This window comes from Bidens hawaiensis, unplaced genomic scaffold (genome assembly GCF_021521415.1).
Source record: "Bidens hawaiensis isolate Kalapana, Puna unplaced genomic scaffold, B.hawaiensis_p1.1 tig00042216_1, whole genome shotgun sequence".
Lineage (NCBI taxonomy): Eukaryota > Viridiplantae > Streptophyta > Magnoliopsida > Asterales > Asteraceae > Bidens > Bidens hawaiensis.
Genome location: NW_027497456.1, coordinates 115,711 through 141,556, shown reverse-complemented (window position 1 = coordinate 141,556; position 25,846 = coordinate 115,711). Strand labels below are relative to the sequence as shown.

General features: G+C 36.8%; 3 protein-coding genes and 1 non-coding gene across 4 annotated transcripts; all 4 read right to left on the bottom strand.

The window, feature by feature from the left end:
• Nucleotides 1–708: 708 nt before the first annotated feature.
• Nucleotides 709–780, bottom strand: TRNAE-UUC (transfer RNA glutamic acid (anticodon UUC)). Its single transcript has one exon. It is a non-coding gene; the product is annotated as a tRNA-Glu (tRNA).
• Nucleotides 781–870: 90 nt separating this feature from the next.
• Nucleotides 871–5,603, bottom strand: LOC143593420 (glucan endo-1,3-beta-D-glucosidase-like). Its single transcript, XM_077073055.1, has 6 exons — nt 5,491–5,603; nt 4,571–4,942; nt 3,674–3,963; nt 2,190–2,513; nt 1,247–1,550; nt 871–1,166 (listed from the first exon to the last, which is right to left on the bottom strand). The coding sequence occupies exons 1-6, from the start codon at nt 5,555–5,557 to the stop codon at nt 1,132–1,134; spliced, it is 1,392 nt and encodes a 463-aa protein (XP_076929170.1). The 5' UTR covers nt 5,558–5,603; the 3' UTR covers nt 871–1,131.
• Nucleotides 5,604–7,824: 2,221 nt separating this feature from the next.
• Nucleotides 7,825–12,286, bottom strand: LOC143593419 (cyclase-associated protein 1-like). The gene is made up of 10 exons (XM_077073054.1): nt 11,932–12,286; nt 11,112–11,280; nt 10,959–11,023; nt 9,280–9,586; nt 9,051–9,198; nt 8,860–8,969; nt 8,685–8,740; nt 8,532–8,588; nt 8,295–8,438; nt 7,825–8,078 (listed from the first exon to the last, which is right to left on the bottom strand). Exons 1-10 carry the CDS (start codon nt 12,202–12,204, stop codon nt 7,992–7,994), a joined length of 1,416 nt encoding a protein of 471 aa, XP_076929169.1. The 5' UTR covers nt 12,205–12,286; the 3' UTR covers nt 7,825–7,991.
• A 2,363-nt stretch (nt 12,287–14,649) lies between these two features.
• LOC143593418 (putative receptor-like serine/threonine-protein kinase At4g34500) lies at nt 14,650–23,870 on the bottom strand. The gene is made up of 7 exons (XM_077073053.1): nt 23,233–23,870; nt 16,386–16,490; nt 16,169–16,291; nt 15,673–15,843; nt 15,324–15,453; nt 15,027–15,236; nt 14,650–14,948 (listed from the first exon to the last, which is right to left on the bottom strand). The coding sequence occupies exons 1-7, from the start codon at nt 23,868–23,870 to the stop codon at nt 14,835–14,837; spliced, it is 1,491 nt and encodes a 496-aa protein (XP_076929168.1). The 3' UTR covers nt 14,650–14,834.
• Between the last annotated feature and the right edge of the window lie 1,976 nt (nt 23,871–25,846).

Here is a 25,846-nt window from a genome sequence, read left to right as displayed (position 1 = left end):
TCATCTGCGTTGGCCTAAAATATAGTCATGTGCATTTCTACCTAAAATACACTTTTGAGTTTTGAAGCTTATCACTTAATACTATTTCATATGCCTAGATTTGAAGCCCGATGCAATGAATTATAAAATCCTTTTAGAACAATAATTCACACACCCATCTAATCTACTTATAACTCTACTCCTCAGCTAATAATGAGACTCGAAAGTTGAGCCCTCAGCCAACCTTTATAGGAGAGAGCCATTATCATACACCAAGATGATTCAAAAGTATGTATGTTATATAAAATTTTAAAAAAGTAAACATATAATTTTATTTGGATTATTAAAAATTTCATGTCGGTTCAAATGGAGATACCTAAACTCGAATCGAATAGAGGACTAAACTGAATAAACATAAATTCGAAATTGGTACAATTCAAAGTTTAGGTTTCTTGAGTTTGATTCAAATAACAAACACCCTCAACTATGACGCTATAGTTCAAATGCATAGGTTACCAGTAGATAGCGTTCTACAAGACATGTTTTGCCTGACTATTGAGCTTGAATGCTCAAATGTTTAGTTAAGCATACAATTAACTTCCACTATGATACCTTATCTTAGGTATGAAAGTGTAGTAGACTGATTACCAAATGGTATGTAGTATCATAATGGTATACAATAGAATTTACTTGTTCTGTAAATGCATATAGTAAGTTAAAAAAAAAAAGTTCCATTGCCGGGAATCGAACCCGGGTCTCCTAGGTGAAAGCCAGATATCCTAACCGCTGGACGACAATGGATTTATGTTTATCTGGTGTACCAAAATTTACATGAATCAATAAAGATAACAAGACTGTTCTCAACTTACTCTTGGCAATATTTTACATAACAAAACATTCAATCTGTCTGATGGACTAGATATATTACAACCTTATTTCAACCATTACATTGCTGAACAAAAAAATTTTAATCTTAAAGTTAAACAAAGATCAATGACAGACAATTATTTAACATAATTTAGTTACACTTTCTTCATTGAGAGGATCGAATCGAGCGGAAGTCGCAACCAAGCATTTAATTGGTGTTATTCACGATCACTCCGTTGGATATCACAAGTCTAAATAATCTCTCCTACGAAACAAAACAAAAGTTCATACTCCTCCAGGATAAGTACAACCGTCATAACCTGCAAATATTCAAGTTCAAATAAATCATAACGGACGACAAAAATAAGAAAATAATTGCTAAATTATAAAACAGACTTACTAGGATTACTAGATGTGACTGTAGCTGTTTGTAGGAAGTCACAGTTCCATGGGTTCCTACCGGCAGTTTGATAAAGCAGGTTCATTGCATAAGCAGCATGTGCTGCTACTGTGTTGGGCTCGAAACAGGCACCACCAGGTTGAAGTGGACCACAATCAAGACCTTGGCTACATACATAGTCTAGATTCGACTGCAACTGCGCATCTGATACACCTGGTTTGGGCACGCACCACCCTGCTGCTTGGACCGGTGATGGTGTTGCTGGAGTTGTCGGTGTTGCTGGAGTTGTCGGTGTTGTGGGAGTCTAGACGATGTTACAACCATCCAAAGAGATATGTCATATTACATGTTATATCTTAACTTTAAACGGTTTTGAAAACAGATAAAATCATAAAATAGTACTCAGATTTCAATATTATTCTGATAAAGTCACTCACACCCCTTTTTTTTTTTACTATAAAACCACTCAAGTTAGTTTCAGTAATGTCCTATTATTGTAAAATTTTTCATAATTGTTTAAATTGAGTGACCAACACGCAACAGTTATGAAACTTGGCTATTATTTAGTGAGTTTCTTTCTTCACAATTACCTTCTACTTCATATGAAACTTGAAAAGAATAATCACTAACTGGTAACCAATTTTCATTTTTGATTGGTTTTGTATACTATTTATTTATCTTTTTGTAAATGTTTTGCTTCATTTCTTAATTTTAATTAAAGTTTTTTGCTGCCCGATATCTCATTAGGAGCAACCTCTCTATTTACTGAGACACTGAAAAGGTGATTTGAGTTGGATTTACCAGGTACATTTTTTTATTTGTTTTGTGACTGGTTTTTGAAGCTAGCTAAAAGTTGAGTGATTTTAGAGGAGCAGTTGGAAAGTTGGTTGGTGTTATTTGAGATATTCCCTTTTGAAAACAACTATTAAGATTAATGTCTAACCTGACTATTTTTGGAAAGGCCAGCGTCATAAGTCATGGATAGGTCAGGCTTAAAAAGCCCAAATGATCTCTCGGAACCCGGACCAGGCTTCAAATTCTCATCATAGAGTGCAAATATATAGGTATCAATGGATTTTCCAGGCATCAATGGTGTTCCCACCTTTGATCTTAGATGGTTAATCAAATTACCATTGTAGGCTCTAGCGTTCTCGATGCTGGGTCCCGCCTCATTCGGGTCACCTTTGTAAGCCCACCCTGTTTCTGCAACTACTATTTCAACGTCCTTGAATCCCATTGCATTTAGAGCAGATCTAACAGCATCCACCTGTTTATTGGAGATTTTATTTATTATAACAGCAATATTAACATTAAAACATTAATCATAATAGTTCGTTATGTACACAAAGTAATCAAGGGTATAATAGACTTTCGCGACGGATCTAACTGTCGATATGATTTTCCTATACACATTTTTCTACATATCTTGTTACCACATGTGGAAGCTTAGTCAGCAGCATAAAAATATTGATGGAATTGGATGCTTTATACGTTCATGGAACCTTATTCTTGCAATAAGATGCTCAACTTTTTCACCTTCTTTTTATAATTTTGTCCATCAGGGGAAAACAAATATTGATGGAATTGGATGCTACAGTGGGCTCAAGCCATTGGGGACTTGAACAAAATTTAAAAAGGGTCTTGTTGACTAATAAAGAGTATGAGGGCCAACAATCTATGCTTTAATATTTAAGCTTGTACACTAGTCGAGTCGTTTGTGAGCAATTCAAGATGATCAACTTGCTAAAAGCTCGAACAAATCGGCTAGGCAAGCCTATTATTTATATGATACATTATTTTTTTTATTTTAAAATTGATGATCTTACGAAAATAATTAAAAAAAATATATAATGATAATTTAATCTACACCTAACAGTAATACAAATCAATGTCCATCACAAGGCTCGAGCCTTGGACTTCTATGGAGGGAACGCCTTATAACACACCAAAATGCCATTTGGCCAAATACTCTTTGATAATTGGTATGAAAATAACTAAAAATATTTATTATTATATACATAAAATCATAATTATTAGTGTATGTATAATTTATTATAAATAAATAAATTAAATAATTAAGAGCGGAGGACGAGCTTGGAATGAGAATCTGAGCTCACACTTTTGGATATAGAGGTCGAAACAAGCCAATTTCGAATTTCACGAGCCTAAGCTCGAGTCGCCTAGTTTACAACTCATGCACTCTCCTATATATATTAGTTATAAAAAAGTGAAGATAAATTGCTAAAAGATTAAAAAAAAAATGTAAAAAATTGCTTTGTAATTGAAAAAAAAAATAATATTAAAATAAATAGTGGGTCTCACTCGACCAACGTGAAGTGAAAGATTAAAATATATGAAGGATCTCAATCCCACGTGCACAGTTTTAAAGGACAACAAGTGTGAAGTGTAAAGCGTAAATAAACTGACCTGAGCATCGAACATGTTCATGTACTTGATACCGTTTCCTGAGTCAACTCGGCCTGAGTTGGGTTGGAAGAGACAAAAGGCCAAGGTTTCAGGGCGCGTGTCACTTTGGTAAGCAAAAAATGGGTACGGGTTGATCATGAAAGGTGACCCATTCGCGCTGTGGAACTTTAACAACGATCTCATGGTGTCACTGAACCCGGAATTAAACACGGCCGATGATGGTGGATCTGAGCTTCCCAGCACTGCCATCGAGTGTACTGTCGATACCTTGATTTTCCCACCTAATGATGCTGCATAATAATAATATTCACACTTTTTTAATTACTTTAAAATTAAAAAGGAAAATATAGGAATTTGAAAATGGGATAATAATCAAAATGTGTTTTTGTCAAATTAATGTGAATAATTTATTCATTTAATCAACCAATTTTTAAATGTCCATTACAAAATTCACCGACTCGGTCACGGGGTTCATACACAATAGATTGTGCCACGCGTCATTAAACAGGCAGGTTGCTAATTTTTTTCATTGTTAGAGCCGACAAGATTATTTACACGCCCAACAAGATTTCTGTCTTCTTACGAGATTTATTTTGACATCTGACGGAATTTATTTTGGTTTTTGACGAGATTTTTTCAGCTTCCAATGATGAGTTTTGAACAAGTGGCAAAATTGGGATGATTAAAAATCTCGTCAAATAATGGTTAAAAAGTGACCGTGTTGACGAGTTCAGGAACATACATAATAAGAATTGGTTGGCTAAATGGCCATTTTGTTGACATTGACAAGTCAAATGAAAATTTTGGTTATTTTCCCATTATTATTTGGTAAATTTCTTTTATGAAAAATAAAATAAAATAAAATAAACAAAAAGGAATTAACAGAAAGTTTGACACCTGCATTGAGGGCATTTTGGACATTTTGCATGGCAGGCAGACAAAGAGGCACAAGACTCTGGTCCACAGCGGTCATGACTTCATTACCAACCGTGATAACAATGATATTGCTATCCGGATAAGCCAACACGTTCGAGTTAACCCACTGAGTTGCAAAATTTGGATCCGATGCCAATGCCGGTATATCCCCATTCGCTGCCCCGATCACAATCCCAATCCCCGTATTCGCTAGCGCACGAATAATCGCTGGATCCGCACCGTACATCCTCACTTTACCTATCGAAGTCGACTGTAGAAGCTTCGCGGTAGCCTCCGGTGCTGGCAGATTGTCCGCGACCACCCCGTAGTTTACACCGATAAATGATTCCGAACCTAAAAATAATATTAAAATATAGTATTTAGCGTTTTAGTATAGAGTCTATGACTCTTATGACCCGGTTTTGGTTTCTCTCTCTATTAAATAAAATCAATCAATCAATTCAGTTTTACAATCTTACATGGTATCAGAGCCACTAACTGAATGACAGGTTATTATAAAAAGATGAATAAACTTTTTAATCCTTTAAAAAAAAGTGATTTGACTTTATGAAATCGAGTCACAAAAGTACAAGAGATTAATGCAATTGTTTCCGAATTGCATTATTCGCTTGTTTTTCAAAAGGGACCATCTATACATACTGGACACCTTATCAAACGGTGGTCTGGATAGAGGTCAGGCAGCCATTTTAATTTAATTTAACGGTCATCCAAAGATTGGATGAGCGATTGGTTCTAACCAATAATTTTCAAAACAGGGCTGTCTAAGTGTTTTGTGGGGTAATATTCAATAAAATAATCAAATCTCAGATTCAAAGACAAGAACTGAGGTTTTGATTGAAGAAATAGATATCGTTCAGTAGATAATAATTTGGCCAACTTACAGGTAAGAGTAGAAAACTGAAGTATGAAGGTGAGTAGGATGAAAACCATGTGTAGGGCACTAGCCATAGATTTACTCTGCTGCAACTGTGTGTGTAAGTGAGTGAGGAAAAAGATGAATGAAGAGTGAAAAGGAGTAATTGAGCATTGTGTTTGAAGAGACAGAGGGGTGGGGGCCTGGAGTGGTTGGATGTTTGTCTGACTTCATCCTCGGTGGGCCGGTGGGTGGTGGACCAAGATAAAAAACACACCGCACGTACAGTGCTACGGTTATCACGACTTTATGACTTGATGTTACTTCACACGTAGTAATTAATTATACCTTATTTTTGTATCTTTATTATATATGTAAAAAATTATGATTTGGCATGAAGTAAAATGAGCAAATTCGGTATCGATACCGATTGGTAACGGTACTGATCGGTATCGTTACTGATTTGGTACCGGTACCGATTTGATACCGTCGGTACCAAAGTTTTGAGTTTCGGCATCTAAGGCTGTTCAAAGGGTAAGACCTGACCCTTTTACCTAATACCCTACCTGAACCATTTACCCTTTTAGGAAGAATCATGGACCCGAGACCCTACTCTTTAAACAATAAAAGAATCGGGTATAATAAGGGTTTCAAGGGTCCAACATTTTACCCCTTAAGGCGGTAACTGCACCCCCTTTTCTGTATTTACTAGTTGCATATCTCATATATGACTTTAATATATAAATCATAAAACAATGATACTTTCATTTAATAGCATGGTAAAGTCTAACTTCGAAAATTTATCAATCATTTGAACTTATACAAATGATATTCGCATTCACAAATTATATATAGAGAACAATTAAGTGACTCTCGTATATATATTTCCAATCAGTAGTATTGTCCTTTTTTTTTTATTTTTCTTAGTAGTTGGGAAATTTCTGATGAATTATATATGAAATACAAATCTCTCATAAATTTCAGATTAATTACGAATCTGATATATATCTATCTAGAAACTAGTAAGCGGGTCAAGGGTTTGAAAAAGGGTTGGACCCTTGAAACCCTTTAAGCTAAAATTTAAATGCTTTTAACCTGACCCTTATTATATATTCGGGTCTAATTAAGGGTTTTACGAGTCAGGTAATTGGATTTCAAGGGTCCGACTCTTATCTTGCTCACCCCTATCGGTACCGGTAATGGTATTTTTTGAATTTTACCTTAAATACTGGTGTTCGGTACCGGTACCAAGAATTTGCGATTTTCGGGATCGGGATTTTCGGTACCGGTATTAGGGATGAGATCGGTACCATACCGGCACCAAAAATCCTAGTTCTAAAAATCACAAATTTTTGGTACCAGTACCGGGATGGTCTCCGTACCGAAGGTAAAAAAATCCGGGAAATACCGGTACCGATACCAAAAATCAAATCTTTTGTACCGATTCGATACCGACGGTACGGATCTCATCACTAGTTGGGTTTGAAGTTAAATTATATGAAGTTAGTATATAATTAGATGTGTTACAAAGCTATTGGTTTGACCGAAATTTTTATTTCGTTCCAAACTTTGGAAATTATTTATGTGATCGCAATTACCTATTAAGACGGCACGTTTTCATTTATCTGATTATCTCTAAACTAGTTTAGTTGGACAGTGATGCAAAATTAGTTTATCATTTTAACTTCTATCATTTTGAAAAAAAATATATACATATTAAAAACGCTATTGTCTTTCTTTCCTTTGTTTGACAATTCTTGGTAAAATTCAAATCCTATCGGTACCGGTAATGGTATTTTTTGAATTTTACCTTAAATACTGGTGTTCGGTACCGGTACCAAGAATTTACGATTTTCGGGATCGGGATTTTCGGTACCGGTACCAAAAAAATATGACACCTGATGAATCAATCCTTGTCAGGCTCTACTTGTCTTTCTTTCCTTTGTTTGACAACATTGACGATTACATCACTATCAAGGCAACACTGCTAGTGGTTATTACTGATATTCAAGTGATCAACACCTAGAACCATTGAAAACTTTAACGTGCTATTCCAAACCTTGGTTTTGGTTTCAGGGAAAGAACTTTGATTATCGAGTTATTGATTTGGAAGACGAGTTAGGGATACGAGAGGTTATACTATTAGATCAATTGACCGCTATTACAGGACAATCTTTTTTAGCATCTAAATTTTACATTTAGATTGTACTTGCAAGAATTTGAACCTACAACCTCACAGTTGTGATATGGAACACCATACCACTAAACTTGTTACATCTATTTTGGTTCCACCAAAGTTTTCAAAATTGATACAATTGTTAATACAAAACAAAATAAATAAATATAAATCAAAGTATCCTCAAGAAATGAACCCAAAAAACAAAACTTGAAGCACCCTTCAATCAGAAGCAACAAACCCATGCAGACAGCAGATATATAATAACATCAATATTTAAACAAACATATATTTGGAAAGGAAAAACACATTATAACACCGTCATGAAAATGACAATAGTTAGCACCCGTTAGTTACCCTCCTGAGTGAGAGACGGGGGTTGTAACAAACTGTCCATTCTTGTAACTATGAATGTACTGCTGTGGCAAAGCATACTCCACCTGTAGCCACAAAACATTTGGCCCCAAATCAGAGATTATGTAGAGGTCTGGATAAATTAAGCAAATTCATAAAGACCAACCAGCCTGTTTGTTATTAATCTTTTTCATATCATTATCATTTCATCTAAACATCATTGATCATACCACCAAATTGACTGAAGTCTAATATGTGTGCGTGCGTGCGTGTGTGAAAAAAATGTAAAAACAGATGCATACCAAATCATTATCAGGACCAGAGGCAGGCACCAACACATTAATTTCACTTGATTTTGCAGTTGTAATAGAAGCTTCCAAAGAATCTTTGCTCAAGTACAGCTGGCAACCTGCTGAGTTGTCCACTGATATGGTAGGGGCTGTACCCTGTTATTGTCCACATGGAAAACAAAGTTAACAGTAACAACTAACAAATCATTCCATGAATAAAATGAAGCACATCGTTAAAAAAACGGATACCTGGCATTGCACCTCAACACTGTTGCAGTTAACAATTTCACAAGCCGCAACAACATCCTGTTTTTGGTATTTAAAAGTCAGTGTTAACCTTTTCAGTTATCAAGCATTTTATGCTTGTAATGTAATGTATTGAATCATAGTTTTATAACTGACCGTGAATACAACGCCCACTTTTGTGCATTTGTCCACAGTTATGTTGTTAACTTTCCCTGCACATTGTAGCCAAAGAAACCATAAGCAAAGTCACAAACTAGTAACGGAAGAAATTAAGAAAACACAACACCTTACCCGTATAACAGAAAAGAAATTAAGAAAACAAACACATTACCCTTAATTTGTAAAACCGAATCTTTGCATCCAAAGATGTAGACTGTTTGCTTTGAATCACATTGATCAATCAACAAATCCTTCTTCCCAATTTGATTCTCAACAACCCATCTATGTATCATAAATATGCACCTCTATTAGCAACCTAATTTACAAATTTCTTGTGTCCCTTTTAATGAAAAGTGTACTCACTTGCGACCCATTAGAAGCTCAAACTTTGGAGGTCCAACTTTAGAAACAGATGGCACACTTGCACGAACTTCTTTTTCACCAGCACTGACAAAGCCGGCTCTATCTGCACGGTTCTTGGTCTTCATGTCATCTGTAACTTTTCTTAATCCTAAAAACATGAAAACCAAAGTCAATAAAACAAACTAAAAAAGTAATAGTAAGACATGGGAAAATAAAAAATGTAAGTTACCCGCGGTAACTGGCTTTGAACTAATTTCTTGAAAAACAGCAGCCATTCCTTCCTTTGGGCGGGATGAAGATGGTTGAGAAGATTCTGAACTGAGGAGTGAGCTGGGTGGAGGGGGTGGAGGTGCAGGCGCTTTTGGTGGCGCAGGAGCTTTTGGTGGGGCGGATGCAGCAGATCCTGTGGCACTCCATACAGGCCCCAAAGGATAGTGGCTCTTTACATAATTTCTCAATCCGGGTATGTAAAGTTCTTTTAGAGCTCTTGCCCACTCCACATGATTTGAATCTTTATTTCTATATTCTACAAGAACCTGAAATTGCCACCATAATTAGTTGCTTCAAAAGTATTTGAGAGCTTTACACCAAAAAGATTAGAATGATGCATATGCCAGATGTGATAAATGGAGTATGCTTCAAAAATATTTGAGAGCTTATCTCAAAAAGGGAATGTTGTGACGTGTAATTCATTAGTATCTGAATATGTGATTAGTGGTTTACATGATGATGCAGAAATTATGTTCAAAAATACTTTATGTTCAGTCCAAAAAAAGCCCAACCTTACTCAAACAAAAAAGACTAATTGCTTTTCAAAAAGTTTCCCCTAGAAAATAATTCTATCATAAATACTATAACCTGAGGGTTAAGGTACTTGCATAAAACTTCCCCTTAATAATGATCTTACAAATTATATGAACCATAAATGACAGGCATATTGGCTTGACAGTTACACCCAACGTCTGGAGGACATCTAAACTCATACACTTAAACCGGTACTCAGAGAATATTATGTTTCATTAGGAATTTATGCCGAACAAACACTCACGATCGATTGCAAAGGTTCAATAATAATAAAGAACACGTTAATAAAATGTTGCCCACTCAACCATTTGAGAATTTTCCTTGCTACTAAAATCACGAGATATTCTGCTTCAATAGTTGAAACAACAACACAATTCTCTAACAATGTTTCTTTCACAAATATTTAAACCAATAATAGCATGCCTCTAGACTTGAAGAGTTAAAGGTAACACCAAACGCCTAAAAAGCATCTAAACTCAAACCTTTAATTCATTAGATCTTATTAGGCAAACTGACCCGAAGTGTCCCGAACAAACACACACGAACAATTGCAAGACAAACACAATTCAAAATTAATAAAGAGCACCAATATATAGCATGTTATTGAGCTACTTTCTGATGCAGTTTCGAAAGCAATCAATGGCTCGAGAGACTCATGATAATCAAAGACCATAAAACCGAACCAAAGGTTCAAAGAACAAAGTTCTCTTCAATTAAAATTCAATCAAAAAACTCACTAAACAATAAACCCTAACACCCTATTTATACTAAACGAAAAAGATAAACTAGGAAACGAGATAAACACAAAATAATAAAAGATATTAAAAATCATAATAAAGAGAGAATTCTGCATCACTTTCACCTGCCAAAGTACAACTTTTACCTTTATAATGAGTTGTTATATAGTAGTCGGATTAGGGTTCAATACTTGTTGCCTAAGATTACACAATCAACCTAAAAAAGATGGCCTAAAATTACTAGGCAGGACCTGCCAAGGCAATCAGGTATTCAGGTCTAGACTCAACCCAGTAATTTATCACATTAATGTAACATGTTTTAAATTCAAAAGTGGTATACATAAACTTAAAAAATAGACATTAATACCTTATTGTTGTAGAATTCAGCAGCCTGCCAAGATTCTTCTACATGTGCAATAGGCATGCTCATTCCTGGGGATATGACATTGACAATAAGTACCCTGATGCAAGATCCAACACAGGCTCTGTTAAAACACAAAGAATGATGAATAATTCTCACCACAATCTTTGCCAACATATGCAATCCACGCTAAGGCCGTTAGACTCTCAGCAACAGCTTTTAAGTGGTTGAAGAAATCAGACCGCCTTCCTTCCGTCATGCTAATTGCTTTCATCAAATTTTCATTCAATGGCTTGAGAAATTCACCCAATCCTACCATGTCAGGTTTCTGCATAATCAACATGCACAAAAAAACATCTCGACACAACTTAAAATTATCAAATAACAAAAATCATAAACCACAAGGAATGCACAAAAATGATTAACCTTCATCTCAATACTCCTAGGTTAAACTAACTAAACAAAAAGCAACTACTCCATCATACATCAAATATCTAACATCAATGAGCCATTGAGCTCAAATTGCACATTACCACGCTTGCGACATCAATTAACCGGTAACACAAATCACACACAACTCATAGCGATTAAAGAGATTCAAAACCTAAATCGTAAGCATCACAAAAATGAACTAAATCAGACTAAAATCAACTATGCTCCGATGCGCCTAAACAAACATTACACCGATCAAAAGCTCACATCAACAATTCGATAAAATGAACATTAGCTTGCTTGACTAACAAAACAAACAGTAAAAAGCTCCATACATCAAACAACTAACATCAATAAGCTCAATTCATTCAACTTCATTACCACGTTTTCAACATCAATTAACAGGTAACACTAACCAAACAGTCAAAACACAAGTCATATCAATAAAAAAAATTCAAAACCTAAACCAGACTAAAATCGCTTACGCTTCGATGCACCTAAATAAACATTACACTAATCAAAACTTCACATAAAGTTTAAACCGAACCTTAGTTTGCTTGATCTTAATTAGAAGCTCCTTCTGAACAGAAAACGCGTCACTAAGCACATTAGTAACATCCTGTACCTGTCCACCAGTCTTCGCGGCAGCAGCCGTAACCTTACCGACGTATTCCGTCAAAAACTCGTCAAATGCGATAATCGATGGATCCGTGGATGCGGCAATCGCATCACCGTCGATTTCTCGAGACTGTGAGCCGATGGATAGTGACTCCAGCCAAGCTACGGCGGCTTCCAGCTGCTGTATCAGCTTCTCTTCCATTATTCTTTCTCTCTCTAAAAGTTACTCTCTCTAGAATTTGAGCACATAAAGCAGATCTGGTTTAACTGGCACTTGAGTCGTGGCCTATCTGTTTCTTTTTAAACGCCGAAAGGCAAAGAGTGCGGTGTATGTTTTTTCAAGTCTTTTCCAGTAAAACTTGCAACGAACCCCCTTAAGGCTTACTTAATTACAAGATGGACCTCATGGTCTTCTCAAAGTCAAAGTTTGGTGTTTGACAAGGACATTTTTCTAGATTGGATTATATCACATATGGTTTAGCATGTTATGTTAGTCAAAATGATTAGATCATCAGTTGAGTGTGTTAGTCTGCAAGTCTACAAATAATAAGATTGATGTGTTTTGTTAGTGTATTGAATCTTCCCTAGTGGCCTAGAGTTGAACGGGTCTTGAATCTTCTTCAACCGTCGTGAATTTTTATGTATCTTGCCCTTCGTAGCATTGTAGCAAATGTTGTTGGTGTTTATGGCATATTATTGGAGAGTAAATGCGTAAGTAAAGGAGGATGTATTCAATCTCCGTTTACCTTTAGTGCCCTCCTTTCTATATATTGAAAAAAGAAGGATCTCATTCAAGATTTTCGTCATTATGACTTGTCCAAGTTTTATTGTTTTTGACGTGACTCCCACAAACGAGAGTCCTTGTTTGCATGGTACTTCCCTGGAAGATTTGGTGCAAAACTCGGTGGGAAAGGAAATAAAACTGGACCTCAGCATTAAATGCCCTTCCATTTAGAGAAGATCTTTGTAGTTGTGCTGACCGTGTCTATGGCGAGTCCCGCCAGAGCTTTTAATGCTCGGGCTCCCTTCGTTTCCTTCTCAAAACTATTTATGGCTTCTTCTTCTTCTTCTTCTTCTTCTTCTTGGCTGGTTGGTAGTTGGGCCTTGTGGGTGGGTTCCCTGGTGGCCTTTAGTAACTGCAACCAACTCCAACAATATTGATTGGGCTGACTCTTGGTATTGGGCCAGTTGCAGGAGGGACTACCCCATTAGTTAACATTGTGTTTATATATAAAGTAATCGCATTCACAAGTAAGCTATTCAATATGCAAAAACATTAAATCTCAATATTGTTGAAAGAACTAGTAAAGTATGTAATTCTTATAATCAATAATCTCTAATATGTACAGTATGAGGCTTACCATGTATATATAGGTACTAAGGGGCTGTTTGGGATTCCTTATTTTCACCTTCTTATAACTTATAAGGAGAAGTCATAAGTTACAAAAGTGTAATTTTTCAATATTTCCTCTCACGTAATAAGAAAACCCAAACAGCTTTTTTTAACTTATCATAAGTTATAAGTTATAAGGAGGTAAAAATAAGGAATCCCAAACAGCCCCTAAGATAGTTACAAAATAGATAGAGTGAACAAATTCACTGACAAACTATATACAAAAAGTGACTAAAATACTCTACACCTAATACAAAAACTATCTAATAATTGAATTATTTAATTAAAAAAATGTGCTGCTAAATATGAAAAGGTATACTTGATATTAGCCAGCGTACCCATGCCCTAATTTCAAATGTTAAAAGCCGACGTTGCATGACCTAACCTCATAGACTTTAGAATTATTTTTAATGGATATTATGATTTGATTTTTGTTGTATGTTATGTATATATTTATGAAGATTGTTATGAAATTTTGTTTCAAATATGTTAAGGATTATGCATTTATATATTATTTTAACAACAAATATGCATTTATGTATCAACTAAGGCTTTTATAAACTTTAGGAAAATTTTGTTTTATGTGTTACTTCTCATGTTCCTAAAGAGGTCCTTGAATAGGTTGTCTTGTGTTAACGTGGTTCTAAACAAGTTCGTGTTTGGAAAAAAAAAATGACACGATTAGTTATCATGCGGTATTCGTGTCGTGTCTTATCATGCCTGGCCTGTTATGACAACTCTACTTATATGCATAACCACTATCGTGCCACATCGACCATCGACGCATAGATATTAGTAGTTATAGCATTGGCACTTGCAGGGCCGGCCCGGGGGGGGGGGGGGGGTGGGTGGTCGACGGCCACAGGCCCGACACTCCGCTAGGCCCGAATTTTAAAAAAAAAAAAATTATATGTATTTTTATTAAAACAATATGTATATTTAGTGTTTAAACTCATTTGCATAAACATTAGTTTGGTCTAGTGGTTAGGAGGTATTGCTCTCGACCAAAAGGTTACTGGTTCTAGTCTCATATGAGACATGTTTAATCCTATTTTTATGTAAAAGATTTTACACAATCTAAATTATAACCAATTAAGCCCAAAATTAAATTGTTTAAACCCAACAAAATACTCCTTTTATTTAAGACCCAAAAAAATTTTCGCCTTCGGCCCAAAATTTTTTTTGCTTTCTCGGAGCCAGGCCTGGGCACTTGATTCACAAAATAATGTTGCTACATGCTAAATTCAAATGGCTTTTAATTAACAAAACAATCAAGTTCTAGTACAAGATACAAAGAAGTAACCAACCATATTTACATATTAATACTAATAATACTTATAACATTGCTGTCTCGGTTCAATAACAGGAGCTACAAAACATCCATGTCTAGAAAAAAAGATTATGATGACTTATGTATCACAACCCGCGTATACATATAATCATCTCCAGTTTGATCTATCTTCATCGCCACCCATTGGTAAAGAAACCTTACTGACAGCAGATGCATCTAGTCGGCGTGTATTTGTGTCTTTAGGAACGCGTGCACGCGATTCCTGCAATTCATAAACAACTCGAAACATTAAAATCTCAAATTTTGTTTTGATTTCTACACAAAGGAGTAATGTACTTACTGTGCGGAAAGGGAAGTCGTCTGCCTCGAGCATGTGTACAATTTGGCTCATTTTTGGACGCTTACTTGCATCCATATCTATACACCGAAGGCACACTAATAATGCTCGTTTTAATGCTCGTGAAGAAGGTCGTTGATCGATCTTCGGATCTAGTAACTCGTCCCCAAGTCGACTCGCCACCATTCCTCTAAACCAGTCAACCAGGTTCATCTAAAATTATCAAAAACAAATGGTGGTAATTTTATGTCATGTAGATGTAGGTGAGGTAAAGGCGAAACTTTAAATTTGAATTTTTACCTCTCCAGGTGGTCTAGAGTAATCAACCGGGCTCCTTCCGGTAATTATTTCCATAAGTAGAACTCCAAAGCTATAAACATCGCTTCCCTCGTTAAGCATCCCCGTGCTTGCATAGTCAGGCGACACATATCTACAAATTACATTGAAGGTAAGAATTTTGTTACTGAGCTAAAACTTCTATGAGAACTTGCCACCAATACCCTGATAATAAACGGGACCCCTCAAGTGGTCTTTAGGGGGTTAAAGGTAGAAACTAGTGAAAGCTGGATATGAACCTGAGACCTCTGATAGAGGTGATCAGGGCTAAACCTTTGGTACAAATCGAAGAGGCAAGAGAAAAAAAACTAACCCAAATGTTCCCATTACGCGTGTAGTCACGTAGCTTTTCTCAGATTCAAGTAACTTGGCCAGTCCAAAATCAGCTACTTTCGCGTTCCATTTTTTATCCAGAAGAATATTGCTTGATTTAATATCACGATGAACAACTTTTGGTTCCAAGCCTTCATGTAAATACCCCAATCTGAACAGAAAAAGAGATAACGGATATGTTAGAAGGGATTGACTTTGCATTTAAATATTTATCTATAACGGGTGACACTTATGTATTTTCACAATAAAATCTCACAAATCATTTTATGCAAAAGATATATGTACTGATAGTGTGATGAAATAGTTTTTGTCATCATATCTAACACGCTAACAGTTATACAGAAAAAAAAAGAAGGTTGCAAATTAGGCTAACATGTTTTGGATCAACCTGACATGTATTTTAGCAAGAAAAAAATATAATGAACAAAAACCATGACCCTATGTAAGATCAAAGTAAGAAGAAAATGTGAGCATACGCTTTTGCAGTCCCGACAGCAATTTTCATGCGGATGTCCCAGGTTAAAGGGCTGGTAGGTCCCACGTCTCCATGCAACCATTGTTCCAAATTCCCGTTGTCAACGTACTCATACACAAGCATCCTGTTCAATGAATCAATGTCAGGCATATATGAATATATATATATTGCATTATAAAATGTTGGAAATAGCTGAGAAACAAAAAGAGCAAGAATACCTCTTAGCACCTTCTGCGCAAAAACCAATTAAACCAACAAGGTTTTTATGCCTTGCTTTGCCAATGGCTTCAACTTCCACTTTGAATTCCTTCTCTGCCTGACCCCTACGCATTCAATCCATATTTATTTCGTCACTAAACGTCGGGTCCAAAAGAGACAAATTTTTTAATACAGATCAAATCAATCGGTCATTCAGTCAGTCTTTGAGAAATTGGATTGATCATACAACATTTTTTGTTCATTATAAAAGTTTCTAAATAAATAACTAAATTTAATTGGTTTATGAGATTAGGGGTGGGATCCGGTACAAATAAAATTAATCTACTAAGCATACAAATAACTAGAGTGATACAGTTTTAAACTAGAGTAATTATGTTATAAAAAATAAAATTGTGTAATAATAATTACTCTAATGTTGACATAATTAATCTAGTTATTTATACACTTCTCACAGTAAAAGTCACTTGTATTTTAAACCCTATGAGATTAAATAAATAAATCAGACCATTTTCAAATAGAGTGTTTGAAATGTGTCCCTGCCGACAAATTTTAAAACCTTCATTGATACCAGTCTCCAAGAGATTGCTGCAACTAGATGGATTCTAATCTGACATTTGATGCTCTTGAGGTTACTAATTACTCACCAAGTGCTGTTTATTATATTAATTAATCATGTATTACCTCATTTAAATGTTAAGACGGTGAGATGAGTGAGTACTACATTAATAAAGGGTTGACTATCAATATCTACTATCATTTATTATTACTTGGTGGTCATTCAAACCCTAGTTCCGAAGGATCCGATAGGAATGGGGTTCCATATGCATCAGTTGGTAATGGGCGTTCCTTTGTTGATTCTTTGTTAAATCGGAACAAAGTAGATGAGATTAAGGTGGATGATTCGGTGGAACGGTTTTCTCATTGGAAGGGATGTGCTCTTACGGGGAGGGTGGTGAATCTTCACACGTTAACTTCTCTGAAAAAGTTGGTTCGGAAGCATGGTTGGAGATCATTAGAGATTAAGTATCTGGGAGGGCTTTCAGTGGTGTTGGTATTCTACGTTAGTGGGGATAGGGATGCCTTCCTGAATGACAAAGACAAATGGTCAGACTGGTTTGAGTTTTTAGAACCTTGGTCCGATAGAACTAGAGTGGAGGAGGGTCGGATCGCCTGGCTCCAAGTTCATGGGGTTCCGGCTCAGTTGGTGTTAGACGAGGTATTCGATTTGATTGGAAGCAGATTTGGCAAGGTGGTTCAATCGGCTTCCTTATCAGGTGAAGAGAACAACTTATCGTATACTCTCATCGGTGTGTTGAGTAAAGAGTGCAAACGGATTGTGGATCGGGTGGACATTAATTGGAGGGGAAAAATATTTAAAGTGTGGGTGGATGAAGATGTTGGGGAATGGATACCGGAATGTGTAGTAGAGTATGAAGAGGATGATGGTTCCGTTTTACCGGAGGAGGATAAGTGTGATGATAATATCGTGCAGGATGAGTTCCATAATGTGCATCGTGAAGAGGGCGAATGTTCTCAAGCTAATGAGTTTTCTGTCAGGGAATATGCTGTTAATGGGTTGGATGGTTGTGTGAACGATAATTCTAACGTGATGGTCGGTGAATTTTCGAACTCTTATGAACATTCTAATGAGGAGGCGGTCGAGAATGGTAACGTTGATAGTACTAATGTTTCTCTGTTGAAAGGCAAGGGACATAAGAAGTTCAGACGGAAGTCTTTATTTTCTAATCGGAGTGGGGGTAGTGGTTCTAGGGAGCGTCCTAAGAAGAGACCAAGGGAGGATAAAGATATGTTTGATCTTGATAGGTTTATCGGTATTATGCACGTGCCTTCGGATGTTACTAGGGGTATCGAGACAGGTGTTGAAGGAGTGTTCTTAACACCGGATCTTAACAAAGGGATGTCTACTAATACGGAGGTGGTTCGAGACATCGAGGGAGAGACTGCGGAGCCCTCGATGATTGGTAGAGGTATAGATCCGGTGCAACACCAAGGTCCGATTGAGGTGGAGTTGGAGAAGACCATTGAGTTGAGTAAGGCGTTAGGTGTTGAGAATTTGCAAGATTTTGTTGCTAATGTCAAAGAGGTTCTTGTTTCCGAAGGCTATCAAGAAGGTGTTCAATGAATGTTTTTTCTCTGAACATTCGTGGGTTAGGGAGTTCTAGCAAAGCCGATTGGATTCGAGGTCTTCGAGTCCATCATGAGGTTAGTTTTATTGTTTTACAAGAGTCGCAATTTGTTTCCTTGGATTCTGTGGATGTGGGACGGTTTTGGGGTTATGGTGAGTATTCCTTTGATTGGGTTCCTTCGTCTGGAAGGTCGGGTGGGTTATTATCGATCTGGGATTCTCAAGTCTTTCGTATGGAAAGGGTGGTCAAGAATAATAATTGGCTTCTAGTTTCGGGCACTGTGAAAGGAAAGAGTAGCTCGTATCATATTCTCAATGTTTATTCTCCTCAAAATCTAGTTACTAAACGAGCTCTTTGGGGGGAAATTCGTGATTTGATCGAGGAGGGTAATGGGAGGTGGATTGTGGCAGGAGATTTTAACTCGGTTCGGTGTGCTGAGGATAGGCGGAATTCTTTGTTTAATGTGGGTGAGGCCAATGAGTTTAACGATTTCATTGATGATTCGAATCTTCACGAGTACTCCTTGAAAGGGAGGCGTTTTACTTTTGTCGCAGGAAATAAATTAAGCCGTATTGACAGAATCTTCGTTAATTGGGATTTCTTTATGGAATGGCCGTGTGCGGAGTATATTGCTCTCGAAAGGAATAAGCCGGATCATAGTCCGTTGGTTTTGAAAATTGGTTCTTCCAAGAACTATGGTCCCAAACCGTTTAGGTTTTTCAATTCATGGCTTGGTAGAGAGGATTTTGGGACGTTGATTAAGAAGACGCTTGTTGATGGCTCGTTTCATGGTTCTCCGGACGCGAGATTGTTGTATAAATTTAAAGCTTTGCGTGTTGCTATCACTAGATGGGCGATCGATTGTAAAGCCAAAGAAAAGGAGGAAAGGGTTTTATTGGAGCAAGAGTTGCGTGACTTGGACCAAACCTTGGAGGTCCGGGATTTGTTGGAAGAAGAGACATGGTCTTTAAGCGAAATTAAAAGACGGCTAGGCGAGTTGGATAATCATTATTACCGGGATTTGAAGCAAAAGGCTCGGTGTAATTGGGCGATTCATGGAGACGAAAATTCTCGATTTTTTCACGGTTTTATTAATAAACGTAAAGCTACAAATTATTTTCCGGGTTTGGAAGTGAATGGGGCGTGGGAAACAAACCCGGTTCTCATTAAAAAGGAAGTTTTGCGATTCTTTGCTGGTAAGTTTAAAGAATCTATTACACATCGGCCTCGGTTGATTGGATATGGGTTTTCGGTCTTGTCTTCGGTGGAGGCGGATTTTTTGATCAGTGATTTTTCCGTGCATGAGATCAAGAAGGCGGTTTTTGATTGCGGTGGTGACAAAGCTCCTGGGCCGGATGGTTTTAATTTTAGGTTCATTCGGTTTTATTGGGATTTGTTCGAGAAGGATTTTGTGGATATTCTTGATCATTTTCATAAGGTTAAAAGTTTTTGCTCGGGGGTTGGTTCGTCTTTTATCACCTTAATTCCTAAGGTAAACAATCCGTCTTCTTTGGGGGATTTTAGACCGATAAGTCTCATTGGTTGTATTTTAAAGACTGTGTCGAAGGTGTTAGTGAATCGACTCAAAACGGTTATGAATAAGATTGTCTCAGAGCATCAGTCGGCTTTCTTATCCGGGAGATATATTCTTGATGGCCCTTTGGTGGCTAATGAGGTTATTGCTTGGGCTAAGAAGAGGGAGAGAAGAATTTTTATGTTCAAGATTGACTTCGATAAAGCCTTTGATAATGTGAATTGGGAGTTCTTGTTGTCGGTTCTTTCTCAGATGGGTTTTCCTTCGGTCTGGTGCGATTGGATTAGTGGTATCTTGTTGGCGAGCAGATCGTCTGTTCTTGTTAATGGATCTCCTACATTCGAATTTGGATGTCATAAAGGCATTCGTCAAGGTGACCCGCTATCGCCTTTTCTTTTTATTATTCTGATGGAGGCTTTTTCAGGTATGTTGAAACAAGCCTGTGATATAGGTGCGTTTCATGGTATTACTCTTCCTAATGAAGGTCCTACTTTATCCCATCTTTTTTATGCGGATGATGCTATGATTATGGGAGAGTGGTCTTCTTTTAATTTTGATAACTTGAAACGTATTCTTCGCATATTTTACTTGTGTTCGGGGCTAAAGATTAATCTCCATAAATCAGTGTTATTTGGAGTAGGTGTAGAAGATGGTGAGATCGATATCCAAGCTGGTTTCATGGGTTGTAAGCCGGGTAGAATCCCGTTTTCTTATCTAGGGATTATGGTTGGCGCTAACATGAATAGGGTGGTTAATTGGGAACCGGTTGTGTCCAAGTTCAAGAAGAGGCTATCTAAATGGAAAGTTAATTCGTTATCTATTGCCGGTCGGTTAACCCTTATTAAATCGGTGCTGGATAGTCTTCCCACTTATTATTTTTCGCTTTTTAAGGCACCCAAGAAGGTTACCAATGATTTAGAAGCTTTGATGAGAAGGTTCTTATGGGGTGGTTCGGATGAAGTGAGGAAGATGTCATGGGTGGCTTGGGAGGTAGTCACCAAACCTATAAAAGAAGGGGGTTTAGGTATCGCTCGTTTAGAGGTTAATAATCAAGCGCTGATTACTAAATGGCTTGGGAGATTTCTAAATGATCATCACGCGATGTGGAGAAGAGTAGTGTTGTCTATTCACGGGTCCTCGCGCTGTTGGGGGCTTGCTCCGGTTAATAATGGAGTTCCCGGGGTTTGGAAGAATTGTGTTATGTTTTGGAACAAATTTAAGGTTGATGGTGTGGGTTTTAATAGAGTGATCCGGGCCACAGTTGGGAATGGTCGCCAAGTTCGGTTTTGGACGGATTTGTGGTTGGGTTCGGCGCCGATTATGGACAAGTATCAGTCCTTATATGCGGTAGAAAAACATAAAAATGTCTTGTTAGCAGATCGGTTGGTGGTCACTGGATCTTCTCGTCGCATTGTGTGGGATTGGCTTAGAGCTCCTTGCTCCCAACAGGAGGTGATCGAGAAGCAGGAGTTGGAAGATCTCCTTCAAGGGGTGGTGATGGTTGACCGTGAAGATTCATGGTCTTGGGCGGTTGGTAGCTGCAAAGAGTTCGAGGTTTCGGCGATTAAAAGATGGATGGTGCGGTCCGTTGTGGATGCTGGGAGTTCCAGTTTCCAATGGAGCGATTGGGTCCCGAAAAAATGTAATATTTTTATGTGGAGGGCCGTTCTGGATAGTCTTCCAACCAAGCAGGCTTTAGCTAGACGTCATTTGCATTGTGATGATCATAGTTGCGCTTTATGTGAGAGTAATGAGGAATCGCTCGAGCACTTGTTAACCGGGTGTTTCATTTCTATGGCCGTTTGGAATGCGATTGGTTCATGGTGCAACATCCCTAGATCTTTTGTTTTTCATGTCAATGATTTGGTGGAAGTGCATAAAGTTTGTGGTGCGACGGGGAATAAGAGATTGATTATTCATGGAATTGTCATCATTACTTGTTGGAGGATTTGGCGGGCTAGGAATGAAAAGATTTTTTCGGGCAAGAACACTAAGGTGGCAGAAATGGTTGCGGATATAAAATCTTTGGGTTTTCTTTGGTACAAAAATAGATCTAAGATAGGGGCAGTGGATTGGAAAAGTTGGTGTTTATTTGATGTAACGTGATTGTTGGTTTTGGTTTTTGGATTTCAGCGTCTTTCTCCGTCTTGGTGATAGTCGTTGGTTGTGTTTGTTTTTAATGAAAGTCAATTTTCAAAAAAAATTTATTATTACTTGGTAAATTGAATTTGAAAAATATTGTAACATTATTATATTCAAGCAATGATATTATTAATTTATTATTGAACCGACTACCTTATTATTCACTAATCCGACATGTTTAAAAAGTGTACATATATCTAACTAAAACAAAAGATGCAACTTCTTTATACTTTGGTACTTTACCTTTTCTTTTGGTGTGGATCGACTATATCAACAAGCATGAAGTCTAAAATAAACAAAATATCAAACGCGCAATAATAAATAACTTTTAAAAAATCCGATCCAATAACGTTCGGATTCAACAGATCCTACCAATAACCAATGGGTTCAAACAAAGGTCGTTCAACAGTACTCAACTAGCTTGGTTATAAAACCATCTCCTGTTCCAACCGCCCCATCGGTAAATAACACGTAAATTTACCATTAACAAGTTATGAGAAAAAAGTTTATTTAATATAACAACTGTCATGAGAAGTTGGTCTAGTGGTAAGAGGCATGCTCTCCCAAAGTGGAGATGCAGGCTCAATTCCCACTTGGGCCAGTTCGAAGAACATCCAGATGAAGGGATGAATCAGGGCTTTAATCCTGGTGCCAAACCTGACACCCGCGCATCAGGGGAGTACAGTCTCACGACGGTTGAGGAGTCGGCCTTGGACATATCTCCGAAATGGTAGGTTTACATGAAAGATTCTTTACCGTTCAAAAAGAAGTATTAATATAACAATTTTAATGCCAAAAATTTATCGATTAAATCAAAGTTTTCCTTGAGACAAGCAGAGTAATGAAGTAACCAATAACTTTCTCTGCAAAGTAAAAAAAAACTGAAACCAGGACGACGGCAACTACGTGATCTCAGATCTAAAAAACAAATTCAAATCACTTAATTCATTTGTAAGCAATTAAACATGCAATTAACAAATATATTTCAAAACTAAAACCAAAAAATATTCAAAAAAAACTCACCGATTATCCAGAAGATTCTTCACCGCCACCGTTGATCCATCATGCAAAACACCTCTATACACCACACCATAACCGCCTTCTCCGATAACATTCGCCGCATCAAATCTACTCGTCGCAATTTCAAGCTCTGTTAAACTGAACCACCGCCCCCAGCCAATATTATTCAAATTCTCCGACGACGCACCGTCACTCGTACCGGAGCCGGAGACCGTGCCGGAAACCAAACCGGAACCGGATTCATTGCTTCCAGAACTATTATTATCAACTAATTTTGACTCAATATCTTTAATCATCGGCTTACTTTCGTCTCCGTCGTCGCTATCTAGCTCAAACATACTCATTAACGTCCTCACGGCTTTCTCATTTTGATCTGCGGATTTTGAAGATTTCGAATTCGGTTCGTCAGTAACCGTTTCCGACGCCAGCGGAAACAGTACGGAGCTCTGTATACTCTGTTTAACGTGAATCACACGACGTCGTTTTGAGCTACGCTTGCAAATGAGGAAGATGATTATTAATGCAACAGCCGTTGTTAATCCTGCTGCGGTGACGGCGATGATGACGTAGAGTTTTTGACCTAGAATCGGTGTTTTGGAAGAGAGGATGTTGACGGCGGAGGTGTGGCCGGAAACCGGCATTGTTGAATTCTCCGGCGAGATCGGAAGTAAAATTTTGAAATAATAATAATAATAATGAATGTTGAAAGGGGAGCATTCAGTGTAATGACAAAAGTTAAAGCGTGGCGAGAGTCAAGTGATTACCTGTGATGGAACTGGGTCTGGGGTTTCAAAGTATTACGAAAGAGCCACTGTGAGTGAAAGTGAGAACATAAATATAAATGCTTGCTACTTGAGTCGGTGTTTGACGCTTTTGACTAGTGTTTGGATCTGCTTTAAAGGATTGATTTAAGTGGGGGTGATTCTCTTAAAAAAATAAAGTGGGGATAATTAGCTTTCTAACGATTCCAAAACAAAAATAATAATAATAATAAGAAATAATAAATAAATATGTTTTTTTCTTTTTCTTGGTTTCTTTTGTTAATTATTAAATCATCATTAAAAAACTAAGTAATGAGTAATTAATGGAGAGTAACTATTGTCAAATCCATATATAATCATTGCATCCCTTTTATAACACTAAAATTAAAGTATTAGGTCCATTTTTCATAGTGGAGCAAAGATATCAAGGGTTCAAGACTATGGGTCTGTTTAATACGTGGTAATGGAATAGATGAGGGAATGGAATGGAATGGAATGGATGGAGGAATGGATTGAGTCATTATCATTCCATCATCATGTTTGGTTACCTATTGGAATGGAATAAATAATTACTTAAGTTATGTTTGGTAGGTGGAAAAAAACGAAGTAATGGAATAAATTTCATTTAAATGACATAAATGCCCATGCATTAAAATTAACGTTTACATCAATATCCAATTAAAATTCATAATAATATATATTAAAAAAAATTAAATATTTTTAACTCACAAAATATAAAATCATTAAATAAGTTTCCAACTAAAATGAACATCAAAACATCCAAAAGTTTATGAAAAAAAAATCATCCAGAATTTTACCAAATTACAAAAAAAAGTAAAAATAATCCAAAAGTCAACATATATCGTGTCAAGCGGTATCGTCAAGCATGTTCCTAACCCATTCAAGTTTGCGTTCTTGATTAACCTTAAAAAAGATTATCATGAACTCCTCATTTTGTGCAAGTTTACATACAGCCTTGTCACACTCATGAGTAGCTAAACCCACAACTTTGTTCATCTCTCCAAAAAGGTTATTGCGCAATTCCTCTCTATTGCTCTCCGCTCCAAAAACTCTCTTGAATGTCTCTGTAGCCCCCCTAATCTCCGCACCAATTATTTCTGCGGACTCTTTCAATAAATAAAGTAGATTATTAACCAGAAATGCAAACGGGCCAAAATAAATAATAAAAAAGCCGTGCCCGAACTTGAAAAACAAGTGTGTTGGTATGATTACAACAAAGTCATGATGCTCGTTTATCTATATTCAAAGGCAGGTTTTTGTTTAATTATAATGATTAAGGTGGAAACAATACTTATTATGTCCACTCTTAATTAAAATATATATGGGAAAAGAGTAGCACCTTAGGAGAATCTTCAAGCGGACTAGGTTGGTCTCTGTGAGTCTTGTTTCTTTGAAAACCGATGGAATTATCTTCCTGCAGAACAATAAAAAAAATTAAGGATTAGAATGATGGTTAGTTAACTAAAAAAATAACATGAAAAGTAAACATAAACCATATAAGTTGTCAAAGCAACAAATATTATATATATTAATCACACCCATTTTGCCAAAACTATAAACAAGGGTGGAAAATTTTGTCCACTGAACTTTGTTGAGTAGTGAATGTACATCTTTCAAGAGGTAATATTATAATAGCATTCATCATACAAGAATCCAACCACATGGTCACTATGAATAAGGTTTTATTTTTTAGTTTTATTACACACCCAAACTTACAAAGATTCAGTTTAATAATTCATATTATCAGTTCACAAACTGTAATGAGTTAACCAATAAGCAAAAAACATTTATTAAGGCTTGGCTAAGAGAGAGTGAAAATGCAATGAATTAACCAA